General features: G+C 28.1%; 1 protein-coding gene and 3 long non-coding RNA genes across 4 annotated transcripts; 3 read left to right on the top strand and 1 right to left on the bottom strand.

Moving 5' to 3' along the window:
• The first annotated feature begins 8,359 nt into the window (after nt 1-8,359).
• On the top strand, nt 8,360-8,853 carry LOC136975751 (uncharacterized). The gene is made up of 3 exons (XR_010880823.1): nt 8,360-8,478; nt 8,622-8,696; nt 8,781-8,853. It is a non-coding gene; the product is annotated as an uncharacterized lncRNA (long non-coding RNA).
• LOC136975750 (uncharacterized) lies at nt 8,848-9,641 on the top strand. The gene is made up of 3 exons (XR_010880822.1): nt 8,848-8,909; nt 9,053-9,126; nt 9,202-9,641. It is a non-coding gene; the product is annotated as an uncharacterized lncRNA (long non-coding RNA).
• Nucleotides 9,642-17,105: 7,464 nt separating this feature from the next.
• Nucleotides 17,106-17,884, top strand: LOC136975749 (uncharacterized). Its single transcript, XR_010880821.1, has 3 exons — nt 17,106-17,127; nt 17,208-17,720; nt 17,794-17,884. It is a non-coding gene; the product is annotated as an uncharacterized lncRNA (long non-coding RNA).
• Nucleotides 17,885-18,382: 498 nt separating this feature from the next.
• LOC136975747 (uncharacterized protein F54H12.2-like) lies at nt 18,383-19,687 on the bottom strand. The gene has a single exon (XM_067270841.1). The coding sequence runs from the start codon at nt 19,685-19,687 to the stop codon at nt 18,383-18,385; it is 1,305 nt and encodes a 434-aa protein (XP_067126942.1).
• Between the last annotated feature and the right edge of the window lie 653 nt (nt 19,688-20,340).

Raw genomic sequence — 20,340 nt, 5'->3', positions numbered from 1 at the left:
GTAATTAACTTTTTATTTATTTATTTCATATTTGCAGACTAAAAAAATTACGAGTCACAAGAAGGCGTCAATTGACTACTACGGCCCGCGGAAAAAACGTAAAATTTATTCCGGCCCATGTTATAAAAACGGTTGCTCAACCTAGACTAGATTTATAACTTAACCCAACTGATAGGAATTTACTGGCATGTTTTTATGATAGTTCTGTATAGTTGACAGGAGTTTTAAAAAAATCCATTAAAATATTTGATACATTTATTCCGCGTTTATTCTGCTCTCCCATCTTATATTACTTACGGATTTCAATGTTAAACCGGTGATATTACGATTTAGTATGTCCCATCTGTAAGGGGATGCAGAAAAAACGTGTACAATTCTAGTACAGTGATAAAAAATTAACTGTTACTTTGGCTGCATCATTTACAACCAAATTTAATGAATGAGACGTACAATGGTACAAAAAAAGCTCTAGAATTTATTTTCCTTAAATTTACGATTTATGTATCGGTTGTCATAAAAATTTCTTTCCACTTCTTTCCCAAGACTACAGATATTCGAGTACAAAGTAACCGGTTTCGACTTATTTCTATTTAAGAAGTAGTTAAATAATTAAGCGATTAGGGAATTAGAAACATAAATAAAACCCCGATGAAAGAGCCGAAATTTTACTTAAACAGAAGCTTAACCGAACCAATCTCTTGCCGAGTACAGTGGGGTCTGATCTCTTCGTAATATTAGATGTAATAAAGACAGAAATTTCTGCAGTTCAACGAGAGTGACCGAAAAGTTGTAAATTTTGGAAATTTCCGTGAACACTTGGTCCTAAAACGAATTAGTTAGAAAACGAACGATGGACAATCTGTTAAGTTTAACATATTTAGATTTTTACAGCTATGGTGAGAAACGTTTAAAATCTACAACAACCCCGTCGCGTCCTTTGATATATACTAGTGACGCGAACAAAAGAGGCATTTGACATTGACCGGTATCGGCACCCTCGAGATTTGGCACGGACACACCTACCTGGACTGTCTCTGATTCCATTCATTAGCCACTCGTAGGGAGCTACAGTATTTCACTAAGTGGATTGATTTAAGATTTAAAAAGTAAAGAATATTTTGTTATTTTTATGTACGTTTCTTCACAAAGTTATATTTAATTATAAGTTTCTTTAAAAGTATATTCATACAATTGAAGAATTTTTTGTACTAGGTATGTATATTCGTCACACATTTTGTTTTACCAAGTAAGTTTTTTTTTATAATTTTAATTTTAGCCCTTATATCGTGGTTAGTGATTAAAAAATTTATTTTAAAAAAGTTTTGGCTCGAGACCATATAATGAAAAAGAAAACATTATTAAAAGACAAAGACCAATGCCTAAATTAAATATAAATACGTCAACAAAAAATTTCGACATTTTGACGATAAAATTTATGACGAATGACAATTCTTTCGTAAAATTGAAGCAATTTGGAAATCAAAGAGGAATAGAATTTAACATTGGTAGACAATATAAAATAAATATTGAAAATTATAACAAGATAATTACGATTAATACATATATCTAAATTAATAGATGTTATATGTTTTTTCTCAAAGCGAGAATTGGCATTTAGAGGGCGTAGGGAATTTATTGAATCTAATAACGGAGGTAATTATATTGAACTTTTTTATTTATTAAGTACGTCAGATAATCTATTAAAAATACATTTAAAGAAGTATACGGTTTTTACTGGCTTATCGAACAAACGAATACGAACGGGCCCTGACGCGCAATTAGTTTATTGCCCCTGAAAGTCGGCTTCTTACAGAAACACAGCTTCCCTATCGTCAAATGTCACGGCACGCCACTGTTATTTACAAATTTTTTCAAAATACAGTAAACAGTTCGACCGGGCCCTTCAAAACACCGGGCCTTAGACATTTGCCTCATTTGTCTATTCGATGATCAGGCTCTGATCCAATGGAAAATTTTAAATAATATAAATCTAATCTTTCGCTTAATTTATCTCTAAATTTTATTCTGTTAAAAAATATTTTAATTAATAAAATATCTATATGTTCCACCAAAATAATCTTTTCATTTTGAACTTTCTTCATAAAAATACACAGCGCCATCTTTCGTTTAAAATAAATAATTTATAAATATCCATAGTCATTTCTATTTTATATATGTGCCGCCATCTATCGCATATATTTTAAATTATTTAAACTTATATCGAAAAATCGTAAATAAAATATATTTTTATTAAGGAATTTGCTAACATTCATATAAAATAACAATAAAACATAATTAATATTATAGAGCCAATTCCATGTTTAAAGTATCTATATTAAAACAACATATGCATCGAAAATAATATAAATAAAAAGGTTTTTGATATACTTTAATACAAACATATCATAAATTATTCGCTTGTTAGAAATGTTTCAAATAATTTATTTTTTTAAAGAATATAAAAGCTTTATAAACGAAATAAGACAGTACCCTAGTCACGTGACACCACACTTCCGCTACGTCACCCTAGTCTGACGTCACCGTTTAAATAACCGGTTTAAAAGGACAAAGGAAAATCCAAACAAATGAATATAACTTTAAAACTAAAACTTAATAATACTCTAAAATGAAAACATATTAATTAAAATATATAAATGAATCTAATAAAAGTAAATTTTTTTAAAAAAAGTTGTAATATTGCTAAAATTCATCGATTTATATATTATTAATATCTACCGATTAATTAAATAAACTAATTATATATTCTAACAAACCGAATGTATATGAAAGAACATACCTACATGTAGAATATACGTACATGTTAAAAACGTACTTAAAATGGCAGCACTGTCGACTCAATAGTTGGATAAAAAAGAACCGTTGGAAAAATTTACTAAAATTAAAATTAACATAATTTACGATAAATGTAATAAACTAATACTTTAATATAACATAGAATTAATAGTATACTATCAAATACTACATTAACCAAACTTAAAATTTAATTAGATTAGATAAAATTGCAATTAATTTACAGATTATTAACTGCGGTCGTTTTTAAACCTTTCGTACTTTTTAGATTCTGTCCTTATTTTTATTGAAGCTTTATCAAAAGCGTTTTGTGTCATCGATAAACTTTAACCAGAAGGTTTCTTCAGGTTAAATCATAAATTCGTGTACATATTTAATCGAAAATCGTCAAAACGCGATATTACGTATGCTGTAAATTTACATGACATACAGAACATCAGTAATTGTTGTTAAGCGTTCGGTATCAAGCCGTTAAAATCAACTCAAACAGTTTAATTAATTTTTTAAAATATTATTTCGGTTCAGGAATATTTGATAATACGTTTTATTTTATATTTAATATATAAATACTGCTTCTACATCTTTCATTAAATTTAAATCATTTAAATGGTGGAAATGATTTAAGAAAATTAGAATGAAAATGAGTACTTAATATTGTCTAATATAATTACTTTAATTATGATTCTGTATATGACTACAACCCATTAATTCTTTAGTCGTAATCAGTCCTTTTACATTTACTACACTTTAACTGTTATTGGAAAATAATATCTTATTTTTTAGATAAATGTACAAAAATTAAACTAAACTCTTCACAAGTAATTTATTTTTATTTTAGAACAGTGTTTAGCACTTTATCGATTTGCGTAATTATAGCTACGACCGTTGATACTTTGCTGAAATCACAAATAGTTAGCAAAACAATGGTAAATGGTAAGTGAGTTGCTATATTTTGTCAGGAAATATATAGAAGTTTATTTTTTAAGCTTACTAAACAAATAATTTATATACTTTTTATTATTATTTAATAATTTAACAATTCAAATTTATAGGAAAAGTATCTGACATTGTCGTTTCGATATCCGCACTCACCACTGTAAGTAAACTGTTTTCCAGCACCATTTACGAGAAGACAAAAGCGCTAAGTGGAATCAAAGTTTTAGTACTATACTGTATTATGTTTGGTCACGTCATAACATTTTTTGAAATAATGCAAACCGTTTGCGGTAATTATGTTTTCTTATAAGCAATACGTTATTATTTTTCTAACTCTCGAAATGAAAATTCACTAAAGAAGTGTCTTGCAAATATTAGAATTATATTTTATGATAATTTTCTCTTAACGTTGTCTATAAACAGACTTCAGTTTATTCTTAGAAATGAATAAGATTGACAATTTGATGATACATTTATTATTAACTTTACTAAGTAGTCCACTAGTAGCAGCGAGGTTTAGTGAAATTACTTGTCCAGTGTTCAGTGGTTCTATCCACTCAGCCACGTGGGTGTTTTTGAGTTTTCATATTCATAACACTTAATAGGAGTTACTTTACCGTAGAAAGTTGTCCTTGAAGGCATTATCCCTTTGCAAATCATCTACGTGTCTCATTACCGTACACACACATAAACAAAACAAAACAAATCTTTACCCATTCATAGTGTTGCTACATAATGTCTCAACAAATGTCACAATATATTTGCTAAATTCGATAGTTTCGGTTTGCCTATTTATAAAAACATTTCGATCATTAATTGAATAAATTATTGTTAAACAAAATTGTTGTAATACAACTTCTTTATTAGTGAAGAATTTCCGTAATTTCATTATACTATGTCTATTTGAGTTTTGAGAATTAATGACACAAATTCCCAACTATAAACATTGGCATATCTAAAATCTCTTATCTTCAGATGCTGATTATTAAGTCGCCACTAATTTTGAATAATAAATAAATCTTACTACTGCAGATAATTTTATTTATAATTCGATAGTATTTAGCTGAGAGGGCTATTTTCGAATAGCAGTATGCGGTATTAGAAATGGATTTATTATTTATTTATTTTCTTTATCTTTAATGTTGTTTAGCTTCAAAATTAAAAAAGTATCGAATTATTAATTTTATATATTCTTTCATGTATTATCAATCTTCAACTTTCACTTTGTGGTTCTTCATATGTAATTTCATTTAGGTAACATTGTTAATCAAATTGAGGTTTCATGTGTCCTGTATAGTGTTGAAATATAAACTTAACGTAAATATATAAATAATTTTTAAATATTATTATAAATTTTATTGCAGAAAAATATTCGAATTTATCAGGACTGTGGAATCAAATACCAATAGAAATTGTATCTAATTCATTTGTATTTGCTGAAAGTTTTTTCTTAATTAGGTAAGATACAAGCAAACGTGTTTAATTTTAAAAAAAGAAGATAATTTTGCCAATTTAGGTATATGCAATTTTATTTAAATTTTAACAGTTGTGCTTAATTTATGTCTGAAATGAAATAGAAGCTGATCGTAATTATAGCATTCATATTAAACGCTCGGTAAAGAAGTATTTAGCTTTTGATATAATAGTTGCTGGAACAAATAAGTTTAAACAAAAATTTAAGAAAATTTTAAAAATATAATTTTATCAAATGCATTTATTATTATTCACTTGTGTTGTTGCCAAAGGAAAAATTTTAAGATTTTTTAAATGGATAGGAAAAAGTCTCTCAAATGAAAATTTGACTTTGCCATGGAATTGTTAATTTGTTCAATTGTGTGCGAAAAAGGACACATTTGTGTATTGTCTGTTTCAAGAATGTTTTTAAATTTAGTGTGTTTAAATATTTAGCAACTTTATTTCCATTAAATTTAATACAAATCAGTCATTTGGTACATTACATGTCGTGATAAAAAACGCGAATCGAAAAAGTAACACTATAGCACTACAACCGACTATTTTCGCAAAACGATCATTCAATAGAGAGTGATTCACTCAATACGGTTTTTATTCCAAGATCCAAACCATCACATACAATTAATTAGAATCAGCCGTTTACAGTTTATGGATTGACAAAATCGTAGACTTATAAATTTCGCCTGTCGTCTGGCTGGCTGTATATGTTCTCCCTTAATTCCGAGAACGAAGTTAGATAATTGAAAGCCGAGACCAAACATAGAAAGATTAGAAATGAGAAGTCTTGAATCAACTATGTACTGAAATGTCACCCTACTGAAATTGGTTTCATTTTAACAGCTAATTATCTTTGTAGAAAGCTTTCAATAACGATTCTTTAATTATAAACACCTATCTTTACTGTTTTGTAACAATTTATGTTCGTGCAAATACAATGACGTAATATAAATATTTCTAAGTGTAGTAGTAAATTTCGGAGTAAATTTAAAGTATGATGTTATCAATTTTTATATATTAAAATAGCTCATAAAGTGATCTCTTTTAATTTTTTTTTAGTGGATTACTAACATTTTATACAGGAAAACAAAAAGCAAATTCAAAAATGCAATACGTGCAATTAATGACAAACAGAGTGATCAGGTAAAGTAAATTAAATCACTCTTTCATAAAAAAAAAGTTTAAGTAATGTAACATTCAGAACATTTTTCAGGTTAACTCTACCAGTTCTTTGTGTTCTGGCCACGGTGATTATTTTACCTCTTCTGATCGATGGTCCACATTGGGAAGCGGTTAAACGAGAAGCTGAATTTGCATTACGGCATTGGTGGAAATATGCAATTCATATTCAGATTTATATGAATTATCCATATAACGTAAATTTTCCAATTTTCATCTGAATGAGAATTTTTATTATAATTTTAATCTATATATTTTTGAAATTGTAGAGTTTGAGTCATTTATGGTTTATGAGTGATTTGATGCAATTAACGATTATTACAGTACCATTGTTATTCGTGTGTGACAGGTAAAGTGATAAATTATTTACACGGTTATTTACTGATATTATTATTTATTTAATTAAACGGTATTTACAAAAACTATTTGCAAAGTAATTAAAATAAGAAATGACTTCGTTTATTTCAATTTATCTTGTGTGCAGTAGCCACAAACTAATTAGCATCGAGTATAAAGGTTAAAGTTTGTAGTAGTGATTAGAGTATTACAATGGCGGAAGAGACAACATAATGTCTACGTTGACAAAATATATAATAAAATAATAAAGGTCAGTAAGGGAATATTAATTATATTATTTGTTTCTTGTATAGCTGGCCATAGTACTGTTTCAGTATATCTCGTATTAGAAATACTATATCTAAAACAGTTCGTCTTTTTGGAAGTTGACAATTTTTTTTTTCAGAGATAATATTAATTATCTTGTAGGGTTCTTCTTAATATATCTCTAAGAAATACGCAATTATGTCGATCTTTTTAGCTGAGCTGATTTTTTCATACAAACAAACTATAGATAAATTGAAAATATTTTATTAAATTCTTATTATTTTACTGATAACATTCGTATATTTTTTACTTTCAGATTTACTTTCAGATGGCGAAAACATGGTCTATTTCTAATATTTATTTTACTTATTGTTGGCATTGCTTCTCACGTGACTAACATGGTAATGGCAGACATCTTTGTTTTTTTTGGACACTCTTTTGACAGGGAGTACGTTTTATCTGTTTTTATTATTTAAAATAAACGATTTTATATTTTCATTTACGTACATAAATCTTACTTATTGTGTTAATATGCGGCTATGTGATAAACGTATTTAAATCTCGTTTATATAAAAGTTTCGTTATAATATACACGATAAATTTTTGCATCGTGATATGAAACAGGTTTATACAGAATGTTTAATGATAACTCTTTGTAAAACAAAAAATTATTTTTATTAGTTTGTTAAAATGTTTAAACATAGATAAGAATTTCTGCATTATAATATAGTTAGCATGCCATATGCAAAATATAATAATTATATAAATTTTTTTACAGAAAATTCTAAGTAGTATAGATTCGATGCAAACTGGGGTATAAAATTAAATTAATATAGATTTTAATGTAAATGAATGATACAAACTGGGTTATAAAAATAAAGAGGATTACACTCTGAAGTCAAATTGCAGTTCATTTTAACGTTATTATATTGTAAAAATTATCAAATACGTAATTATGAATTTAATCTGTCAATTTCTCTGAAAAAAGTTCTTTATATTAAACAAAAAAGGACTTGTAAGTCCTAATGCGGTGTAAAGCCTGACGGGACTTCTAAGTCCCATAATTTAAAAATTATTATACATTTTAATTTTTTTATTAACTTATCTGTGAACAAACACCTCTTCTGATGAGAAATTTAAAAAATTTTTATCAAAAATAACTATTTTTTCTATATACACACTAGCACCCTCTATTGTACACTTCATTTTGTGAAATAACTATTGTAGAGATTAAAAATCGTCTCCCTCCATTAATAAAATTTAATTTGTTAGAATTTAATGTAAAGTAATGATAAAATCGAATTATTTAAAAAAAAAAATAAATAAATAAATAAAATATACTAGCACCCTCTGTCATAGAGTTTGTACCCTGAACTAAGTTGTGTAAACCTGTTGCTTTTCTTTGTCTGTGTGTGTTAGTAGACAGGTGCTGGATTTGAATACTGAGAATTATTTTTTGTCACAAAGTTGGGAAATAATGTAAGTTATTGTGATATATATTTAATCTGTAGATAATATACGATCTAGTATTAGTATTTGTAATAATTTAAAAACATATGATTAGTATTTTTAACAAAACGTGAGGGGTGAACTTTGTTTCTTTGTTCTATTCAAACTTGAAGCGATTTCTTTACCGATGTGCTCAGATGCCCTTGTAAGAAGAACAGAAGTAAAATCCTCCGCTCTTTTTTTAAGACGTAAGTTTTTACTAATGATGTTAGAAATATCAGAATATATTTCTAGATAATACAATTGACTCTTTTTTTAAAAAATTATACTAGCCTTTTCAGTCATAGAGTTTGTACCCTGAACTAAGTTGTGTAAACCTGTTGCTTTTCTTTGTGTAATAGTAGACAGGTGCTGGATTTGAATACTGAGAATTATTTTTTGTCACAAAGTTGGGAAATATTGTAAGTTATTGTGATATATATTTAATCTGTAGATAATATACAATCTAGTATTAGTATTTGTAATAATTTAAAAACATATGATTAGTATTTTTAACAAAACGTGAGGGGTGAACTCTGTTTCTTTGTTCTATTCAAACTTGAAGCGATTTCTTTACCGATGTGGTCAGATGCCCTTGTAAGAAGAACAGAAGTAAAATTCTCTGCTCTTTTTTAAGATGTAAGTTTTTACAATTGACTCTTTTTAAGATTTAATAATTTTTTTATTTTTAAAAAATCTAATATAATATTACAGATTTTCTTCTTCTTCATCGAATTTATTTAACCGATCCATTATGTCATCAACGATGTTGCTAATATCTTGAAGTATATAGACTAACAAACTATGAGAATTTTCGGCAATATATTTATGATCTAGTTTCTGATATTTTATAATGTAACACCAGAAAAGATGATATTTGAAATCGTGAATGAAATCTTCGTTCAGTATTTGATAGCGAGAAACTAAATCCCAGTGGAGATAATCTTTTAATTCCCTCAGTGTATCTGTTTTTAATCGTTGATATTTTAAAACTATTCTCATATTTAATTTATCAATATATTTCTTAACAAAATTATCAGAAAGAAGCTGAAATTTTGCTATTTTATCCCAATTAAGATATTTTGAAAAATTATCCATGAATTCTTCATCTAATACTTGATGTTCAGAAATTAAATTCCAGTTTGCATGTTTAATATGTTTTTTGATGAATGTAGTAGTGAATATATAATTTTTCCATATTAATTCCCAGTTTAAACTATCTGCAAATTCAGAAATGAAGTCTCGACTTAAATCAGTTTTTTGGCTTATAATTTCCCAGTTAACAAAGTTTTTAAAACGTCTGATGTTATTTTCATCCATGGGTAAACTCGAGAATTTTTTCCATTCCAGTGAAGTGATGTATGTGTACTCTATAAAAAAAACTCGGTATTAGGATAAAGTTTTTATTTTTTTTTTACATAAACATATTATTGGTTACAACATTTTTAAAAAAGTACAGTAATGATTATTACAGTTGATTATTACTACAATTAACACAACCACATTTTATAAAATTCTTATTACATAACAGTATTGTTATCTGGTTAGTTAGTATAAAAAATTTACAATAGTATTTCTTATTCTCCGGTAATTTAAATAATCCGGCTTTATTCACAGCTTGTTTTAAACAAAGATATGTTTTACTCGAAACACCTTGTATTAAACAAGTTTTTGAATTTCGTTTCCTCTTGTATAATAATATATAACCGTATTGAGGGTATGATGATATCAGAAAATCTGGAAGAATTTAAATATAAAAATTATAATGCCCAAACGATGTCACATCTGTACCATTATCAGAAATAAATTTTTTATCATAAAATGGTGAGAGTGATATTTTATTCTGAAGATATGTTGTCACGACATGATTTTTACTTTTAATTCCAAACTGCTGATTTCTCAATAGTTGACTATTAAATAAAACACGTTGACTGCCACGTGACTTTTTAGGATTCTGTTGTAAAACGCCAACTTAATTTAATTATATTATATTATTAAAAACTCTAATCAGAGTATATAGTAATAATCAAATAGCATATAGAATGTGTTTTTCTTAAAATAAAAGTATTACGAATTATCTCGTAGTTGGCTTATGTAACAGAAAGCTCTTCGCTAAAGCCAAACTACGAGTTAATTCGTGCACAGACACGATTCGTCCTGTCACTTCGCTACAGCCAATCGGAGATGTGCGTCTAAATTCATTAGTAATAAATCGGATATAGAGGCAAGCACATCACATTTACGTCTTTTTTGAGAGTGTTATTTTTTATTTATTTTTATAATCAAATTATAAATATCCCAAAATGGATAAGAAAAGACCACTAACTAAAAAACAACTTGATTACTACACTAATCTAAGTGATTCAGAATCTGACAAAATTTTTGGTGAGGATGGGGGAGTTTATTTGGCAGCGAAATGGTCCTGTTACTGTATGTAAATGGAAAGACAAACGAGAAGTCCTTACCATTTCAAACATGCACGTTGTTGAAATGGTAGAGGTGTTCAATCGCAATGGAAAATGTTCGATGAAACCGAATATAATTCGAGATTATAATCATGGAATGTCTGGCATTGACGATCAGATCAAATGCTATCGTACTACACAGCTCTAAGAAAGACTATTGGATGGCCCAAAAAGGTTGCATTACATATTATAGAAATATATATACATAATGCGCACAAACTCTTTCAAAAAGCAACTTCTTCTAAAATAAAACTTATAAAGTTTAGAGAAGCATTCGTCGAAGCGTTGATTGGAGAAGAGATTCAACCAGTTTCAAAAAAAATTAAATTGCAGAAGCTCCACTATTTACAGAGTATCCCATCTACTCAGAAAAAACAACATCTGACAAAGCCATGTCGAATTTGTACCAAAGCTAAAAAACGCCGAGAAACGCGTTATTTCTGTCCAATCTGTCTTGAGAAGCCAGCCCTTTGCGTAGAAGATTGTTTTAAAAATTATCACAAACAATAAAAATATCGTTTTGCTTTTGATTTTGAATAAACATTTTATAATATTTTCTGTTCGTTTAAATTTATATTTCTGTTTTATAAATTATCACGAACAATAAAAATATTGTTTTGCTTTCGATTTTGAATAAACTTTTTATGATTATATTTTCTGTTCATTTATTAATAAATGTTCTGTTCATGTAAGCCAAACTTGATTTTTTGTTCTTGCCCCTGAAGCTATCTATTCATATTTACACTGATATACTACGAATTACATCGTAGCTGCACAAATATGGCAAGGAAACAAACTACGATATAACTCGTAGGTGGCGTCCTAGGCAGAAACGTTGTCACAACATGATTTTTACTTTTAATTCCAAACTGCTGATTTCTCAATAGTTGACTATTAAATAAAACTTCTTTATATTTTTCATGGTTAAAGGTTTTAACAACGGATTTTTTAATTCCTTTAGCTGTTTTTTTATTTTGATTATCAAAAATATATGAATACATTTTTGGTTTTAATGAACAAAATTCTATTATAGGTTTAGATGATGTCTCATCTTTAAAATATCCTAGTTTATTTTTCTTCCTTACATTAAATAGTTTGTATGTAGTTGGATAGTTGCTAAAATCGAAAATATCCGGAAATAATTTAAAGTCCCCATATATGTTATCTGTATAGATTTGAAGTGTTAGCGAATCGGTATCAGTATATAATAAATTCACATTTTCACCATATTTATTTTTAAATATTTTATAAAATGTTTGATACATATGCAATTTACTCAATTCTAATACACAAAACCCTATATAAATTGGTTTATCCAAACATAAGTTAATTTTTTATATCTTAAAAATTGTGAGATTATCATTAATAATTTTGAAATTTTCGAGAGATATCTGGAATAAATATTTCCGACATTGATTTTCAGTCGTAGCTGTTTTTAAATTTAAGCGTTTCCTCACATTTTGACAGGTCTTCCCAAAAAACCTGTTATTCATTAATTTAAAAAAAGATTTATCGAAATCATTTGTCGATTCCTGACGTTTTTGTTATTAAAAAGTACATATTTTTTAAGCCATAGCTCTTGGTTAAATCCGAGCACTCGATGAATTTTAGTTAATATTAACCCCTCTTCTAAATAAAATTTTAAATTTCTATAATGAATTACATAATTTTGTTTATCAAAAAGAGTCGAAATTAATTTCTTATTATTATTATTATATTTTAAATTTAATTTAGTTAATATTGATTTTTGATAATTTGATAATAAATCATAAGGAATAATGAGGTGTTCTGGAGCTAGCGGTAAGTCATTATGACGCTGGTGAATATTTGGGAGGATATTTTAAATCAACTTCTAAAATATAGCCTATATCATTTATATCAGGGATATTACGAACGTCTAAAGCATTTATCTCATCCTCAGATAACCATCTGAAATTATTTACAGGTAAATAAGAACTCATTACAAATCCATAGAGATTATTAGCATCTATCGAAATGATATAGTTATGTGGTTGATTTTTATCATAGGTTTTTGGAATTAGAGGGTTATTAGCTTTAGCAAACCGTTTTCCGCAGAGACATAGCCCCCCTCTCATCCCCCCTTCGATAAAAAGATACATATTAATATCCCTAAATAATTCCAGCTCGATTTTTGTCATTTTTAACCCGCAATTCCAAGTTAGGTCTGGAGCTGTTATGAAATATACTGGATCTAAATTATAATACTTTAAACTTAATTTTCTAAAATTTTGGAATATATCAGCTAATAATAAAGTGTCAACATATTGATATAATTTTAAATAATCCTTAAAATTTTTACAATGAAATTTTTCCCAAACTAATTTTGCATGCTGGTAATCATCATCACTAATATTTTCTCCAGATAATTCATTATAAAAATATTTTTTTGGGGGTAAACATCTCTCGTATAAAATATCTTCGTTTTTAAAATAAGAATAGGGAAAAATTCCTTTTCTTTTTAACAAATTTTTATTTTTGTTGTTATAGAAAAATTGATTAAAAATAGGAAAATTATAATTTGCATTTTTTAAATTTTCTGTTAATCTATCTAGCGAGGAATTTAAAAATTGATAACTATCAATAAATTTAAAATGATCTAGAGTAAACGTCGTGAATTTTTCTGAATTTACAGGAATAATCTGAATTCTCGAAAATAGTTTGGAGGGGATATTTTTGAAAATCAGATGAGAGTCATAACCTGTAAAATTATGTAGTATAATGGGAATAAATTTTTTGAATCTATAATTCAAATTGCAGTGATTGTGGGACATTCCCCGAAATTTCCTGTTAGGTGATCGTGGTCTCTTACTCTGATATCATCATTATTAAACCCCTCCTCACATATATGACACTGATGTTCATAATTATCGGGAATAGTATCTATATTCATTTCTACATAAGTATTTATTTTATCTAATAAAATATTTAATTGATTCTGAATATCAAATAAAAAATGCTTAATAGGATCTTTACCACAATAAAAATTACAATATAATAAAGTATCATCATTTTCAATAATAACAATAGAATAACATATAGGTTTATGAATCTGAATAGTTTTAGTAAAACTAGAATTTAGATTTACAGCATCTACGTGAACTTCCTCTAGAATTGATTCAAAATCTGCAAAAATCACCACAGGATGATATAATTGCTTTTCATAATTACTAAATTTAGCAATCGCCTTTTCTCCAGTCGGAGTAGAAACTTTTTGATATTTATAATTAGAGCATAATTTTATGTGCTCGTTTAAGGTATGGCTTCTCTGGAAGCCTATTAGACAGCGGGGACAGAATTTTCTAATCCCTGATTTTTCAGACAATAGTCTGTTAAAGTTTCTAATTAGAAAATAATGGGATTTATATAATAACAAATTAATTTCTTTTTCAAATTGATATTTACTTATATAAATAGGGTAAATTATTTCTTTTTCGTATCCAAATACTTGAATTTTCAAACAATTATTTTTTTCGAATGAGGGGATATTTTTAATATTTACTGGAAATTTTAGAGTATTTGTATTTAAATATTTCAAAAATTTCCTATACGAATAAATTGAATTTTTGTTATTAGTATTTGGATACAAACTAGCAATTATACAGTATAAAAAACAGTAATTATCACTACATTTAATATTCAACAAACAATGCTTATTTGATAGACGTTTGGGTAGGATGATCTTTCCGCAACCTCCATTCTCAGCCTTATAAATTCCTAAATGAATATCCACAAATATAATTTCTTTAATAATCCACCCAGACCCATTTTTAATAAACTGATCAATGAAGTTTAAAATTGTGTCGAAAGCATTTGTTAACCTTTCATTGATCATATATTGAGATAAAATATGTTCTACCCGACTGGAGAAAAATATGTCTTGAGTAATAATCTCATTCTCCAAATATTTTATAAATCTTATCTTTAAATTTAATAAAAATTTCATTCTCGAAATTAAATCATTATTAGTTAAAATACTATAAATAGTACCTCTAATATTTTCAAGTAAAATACTCGGATCGCTATAATTAGAGATAAATGCTCTATAACTTCTCACATAACCTTTGAACGCTGTTTTTCTTAATGCAAATGTGAAAGCCATATTACCATAGAATAAATTTTATACACTTAAAATATAATATTATATACTATAGTATTAATTGAACACTGTTGTTCTTAATAAATTTTATATACTAAAAACCGTATATTACCTATAGAATAAATTTTATACACTTAAAATATAAATTATATACTTAACATAGTATTAATTGAACACTGTTGTTCTTAATGCAAATGTGAAAGCCATATTACCATAGAATAAATTTTATACACTTAAAATATAATATTATATACTTAACATAGTATTAATTGAACACTGTTGTTCTTAATGCAAATGTGAAAGCCATATTACCATAGAATAAATTTTATACACTTAAAATATATACTTAACATAGTATTAATTGAACACTGTTGTTCTTAATAAATTTTATATACTAAAAATCGTTATACACTTAAAACATAGTATTAAAACTAGAACTTTAAATTTTACTGTACTCATCTAAATGTTCTTGTATGGCGTTAAATGCTTGTTTATACTTCTTGAAGTCAGTCACCTTGATATTATATTTGTTGGGAGGGTATGACCCTCTGGATTTGCTTAGACACACATAAAAATTTGCCTTAAACTCCTGTATCTCGATTCTCTCCGAATCACTAATTTTAACTTTAAAGTCAGGAATTTTTGGTTGCTTACTTTTCTCCTCGGTTAAATCCAAGTCAAATCTCTGTTTTTTTTCAGTAGTCTCCCCAGTTTTTGTTTTTGACGCTCTCTTCTTAGTACTCTTCTTTTCGAAATCAAAGTCAAATTCTAGAATTAGTTTATAAAAATATATAATTTAAATTAAGATGGGTAATATTATTACTAAAATAGAATTACATACCTCCGTCTGATGACATTTTTTCTTTAGCACTAGAAGAATTAGCGAGTAGAAGAATCAGTGGGTGAAGAATTGATGAGTAAAGTTTTTAGGAAAAATTGCTCCCTTTTTATCCTCCGTTAGTGACCTACAATCGTGTTTGAGGTGACGCTTGCAAGTAAATTAGGGCAAATCCGTCTTTGAAGGTAACGGTTGAAACTAAATTAGGACATATCTGTCTTCGAAGGTAACGCTTCGGTATGAGGAAGTGTCATCGACCCTAGGTCACAGGGAGTGTTTGTGTGTTTTCCTGGTTAGGTTATTAACCTTCAAGAGTTGCAGTCATCAAGTTTAAAACAAACTATCTATCCTAAACTTACAAACTTTTTTAATAATCTCCCTATTGTTATACTAACCACTAACACGATGACAACAAAAACCTTCTGAGAGTATAATATAATATTTTTAAATATGACATGGAAAATAATGAGGAAAGTTGCTTTGAGGTGAGTGAGAAGAGTGCAGTTGCAGCATATAGAACCATGATTAGATGACAAAAAGACGGAGGAACTAGAACCCCTCATAAAAACACATCAAGGAATTAAATCATTTCAGCATAGTATCTTCATGAGAACAAAAGTGTCGACGGCACCATTCATCATCTCATTTAAACTCTATTATTTAATATAGCTTTGCCTAGTGATACCAGTATTCATTTTACTTACTGAGTGTAGTCCAACAATCTATTCGTGTGTTTTAGTTTTATGTTTATTACACATGATTTTACAAATTATTTTTTAATGGTATGAATTGTAACTTGTGGTATTCTATATTTAAATTACTACTTTTAAAAAAGATGTAATCACACGCCGTAATACGATACTGCTTAATCAGAATTTTACTCCGCCACAGACAGATACTTTATTTTTAAATACATTTTAAAATTTTTGTATTGATGATATCATATAAACTAAAGCTAAAATCATAAATCACCAGTATATTAAGCTGGATGAGAAAATCCTCTAGCTATTCTCACAGGTCAACCTGAATGCGGAAGTTTTTATCAGGGTCGTCAAGTTGATGGGTGAGGGAGAAATCCCCTACCCCTAGGTAAGAAACATGGAAGTAATCTTTTTCTATAAATACTCGACCGACATTCACTAGCTTTTAGAGAAAAATCAGGGTAGCAACCAGCTGGAGAAACATGAGTATCAACGAGTGGAGTCAGGCAAAAATGGATAGTAAGTTTTTTTTAAAAAATATGTTTAGTAGTAGTCCTAGCTATAATAATCTATATATAAAATTAATTTTACTATTTTAGATAAGCCCGGGGTTATACTAGATTGCCAGGGATTCAGATTTAAAAATGAAGCATGTTTACACCCATACAACGGATATTTAATACGACAGATGGGGTATACAGGTTTTAATTCGGAGGATTTTGGAGTTATTAATTTTTTCCACCCTGAAATACGGTGGGATAAATTAACTTTATCCGATAAAAAAACTGTTAGATTCTGTAATAGATTACATAAATTATATTTATCGTATAAGCCTGAAAATGATGAATGGATTCATCATGATGATATTGTTTTTACTTTTAAAAATTTATTTCAAAAATATGGATTTATTTTTTTTAAAGGGGGGGAAATAGAAAAACTTTTAATTCGTAGAGCAAATGATATCTGTAATACCGCCATTAAATCGCTAGATGTGGAAAAATTCGGAGTTCCAAAATCTTCCGAAATTAAAATACTGTGTCCCTATCATTGGGATTTCCAACACCATTGCGGCTTGTGTAATGTCTTTTCATATAAGCATTATATGAAAACAGGTAAAAATATATTATTTTGTTTTAAATATTACCTCATTTTGAAAATATTAAATATATTTTTACTTTTACATAGAATTATCGGATGTATTCTGAAAACCCTTCCTGCATTGAAGAAAAACATGAATGTAAATTTTGTAAATAAAAACACAATTTTATATTTTAAATAGATTTTTTTATTGAATTACAACATTGATTATTAGTTGTTACAATCGGTTTTGACAAATGAAAATTATTTTTAACAAACTTTTTAACAAATTCATCGTTATAAAATTTATCCGTTACATGTAATTCTGATAAACATAGATTTCTATTAATTTTATATAAAAAATATAAGCAAAAATAACCGCAGTTTAAGGAAAACAAACTTTGGTGAATAATATTATTCCAACAATATTTTTTTGAATTTCGTTTTATAAATCTGATGATATTTGCTTTCCTCGGTTTTAATCCATAACTGTCGTAATAAATGCAAGAATTTTTATCTTTCGTAAAAAATACTGATACCCAATGGCTTCCTCGCTTATTTCTTTCATCTAAATTAATTATAAATGATTGCTTATTACCAACTCGAAACGGGAGATCGTCTGATGCAAACACTCCCCCAAAATTTCTTTTTATTTTCGGATCGCTCGCCGCTAATCTCCATAAAGTAACGGTATTCATTAATAATCGGTGAATACAGTTCGTGAATGATCAATTTCTAAAGTATTATTATATTCCAACAAACAAATAACATTTACCGTTTCTTGTATCGCCTTTGAGAACTTTAGTTCAATAGCAATGTTTCCCAGCTGGTTCACGCTTATATGACCCTCAGATCCTGATTTATCAGGGGTGAGGTCAAAACAATATAGAGCATAGCCATCTTTATATTCATCATAAGATATATTTGTAGATCTGTGATGGTGAATACATCCAGTATCTTCAAATAAGGAGATAAAATTTCTTGCATAAATTTTATTGCTATAGTCCGGACAGTATGGTTTAGCGGGAACCATCTGATTGTCTTTTGATAAACATATATAATTTAAATTATAATTTTTAAAATTAAAAGGATTACGCTTTACATTTCCGTTAAATGCTGAGTTGGAAACTAATCCCAGAGTTATTCTGTAGGGTAGCTGACCTATAACTACATTCGAAATACTTGTAGACTGAATTCCACTCGTTAAAGTAAAAACTTTAACATCAGTTCTACGAAATGGCATTTTTATTATACCGGTTTGTAAGGCTTTTTCTATCCCAATTTGAACTGATGAACTGACATCTACTTTATTAATTTTCAACGATGCATTTTTAATAATGATTTTATACTCATCGTTATTTGCCATTAGTGCAAAATTTTCTTTAGATCTCTCCAATTTCACCCTCAGGTCCACATTGTTTATTAAAAGCTTTGGCTGATTTGCTAAATCGATATGAAGCCGCCCCATTAAATCTATTATTCTACTTTCTTTGCTAATGTTAAATCTTTTAACTAATCCATGGTTAGTGTTATTTTCATCTAAGGGATTTATCGAATCCATTTGTCCTGCAGTATCTTTAAAAAATAATGCGGTTGTTAAAAAAGTTTCTTGCATTTCTTTCGAATTAAATAGTAAGGCCTCTAATATACTTTTATATGGGTAATTAACATGAGCGCTAATCTGTTTATCATTTAAAAACATCGTACACTGTGAAAACATACTATTTAAAAAATAATTAACAGGTGTGACTTTGTCTTCAGAACTTAGATTCGATCCATCCTTCTTTAGAATTTTTGCTTGAATGCATAAATAAATTGAATGTAGATCCATATAATGCTCACCCGATCCTGATATCAGAAACTCAATAGGTGCTCTGCTATCCGATATGGTGGCTACTGGATGAGCAATAACTTCGTAAGTATTCTCAATTGCTAGTTGAGTCGAAACAGTATTAAATAGGTCCAATTCTGATTTGAGACAACCACACGAATGAGGATCCATTTCTAATCAGCAAAAATATCGTTAAGTTTTCGCTTCTTCTTCTTCTTTTGTGACTGAATTAATCTTTTTCCTCGTTTTCTTTTTATACCTGATCCTGTCTGGACTTTTTTAAGTATATCTTGCTTAATTTCAGATCCCACATCTTTAAAACGAGACTTTGTAGATTCTTTAAACGACTTCCCTCCAATTACATCCGATCCTACATTTGATGCAAATTTTAAAGCCTTGCTACCCAGATACTTCCCCACTTTAGAAATTAGGGGAATAGATTTTCGAAACAGATTCGTGAAAAATCCATATCCCCTCTGTATTTGCGGTCCAGCGAAATAATTCCCTCTTCCAAATTGTTGTGTAAAAGGAAAATCGTGTTTCCATATCGTTCCTCCTGCCTGATTGCAGTAATAATTTATACAATCCTTAGGATCGAGCTTCATTTTCTACTTCTCAAAGACGAACTAACGTTAATAAATAAAATATAACGATATTTATATCTGTTTAAAAGATAAAACTAATAATGTTTTTCCCCCAAAAAAGATGATTTCTTTCCCGTTAGCAGTTCGCAGCTCAATTTCAATTGTATCAATATAATTACGGGTTAATGGAAAGTATAGAGGGGACTGGTAAACTCTAACTATTTGATCGGTCTTCTCCCC

The sequence above is a fragment of the Centruroides vittatus genome, unplaced genomic scaffold, assembly GCF_030686945.1.
Source record: "Centruroides vittatus isolate TY-2023 unplaced genomic scaffold, ASM3068694v2 contig_387, whole genome shotgun sequence".
NCBI classification, from domain to species: Eukaryota; Metazoa; Arthropoda; class Arachnida; order Scorpiones; family Buthidae; genus Centruroides; species Centruroides vittatus.
Note: the sequence above shows the minus strand (reverse complement) of the source record. Positions and strands in the feature narration are given on the sequence as shown.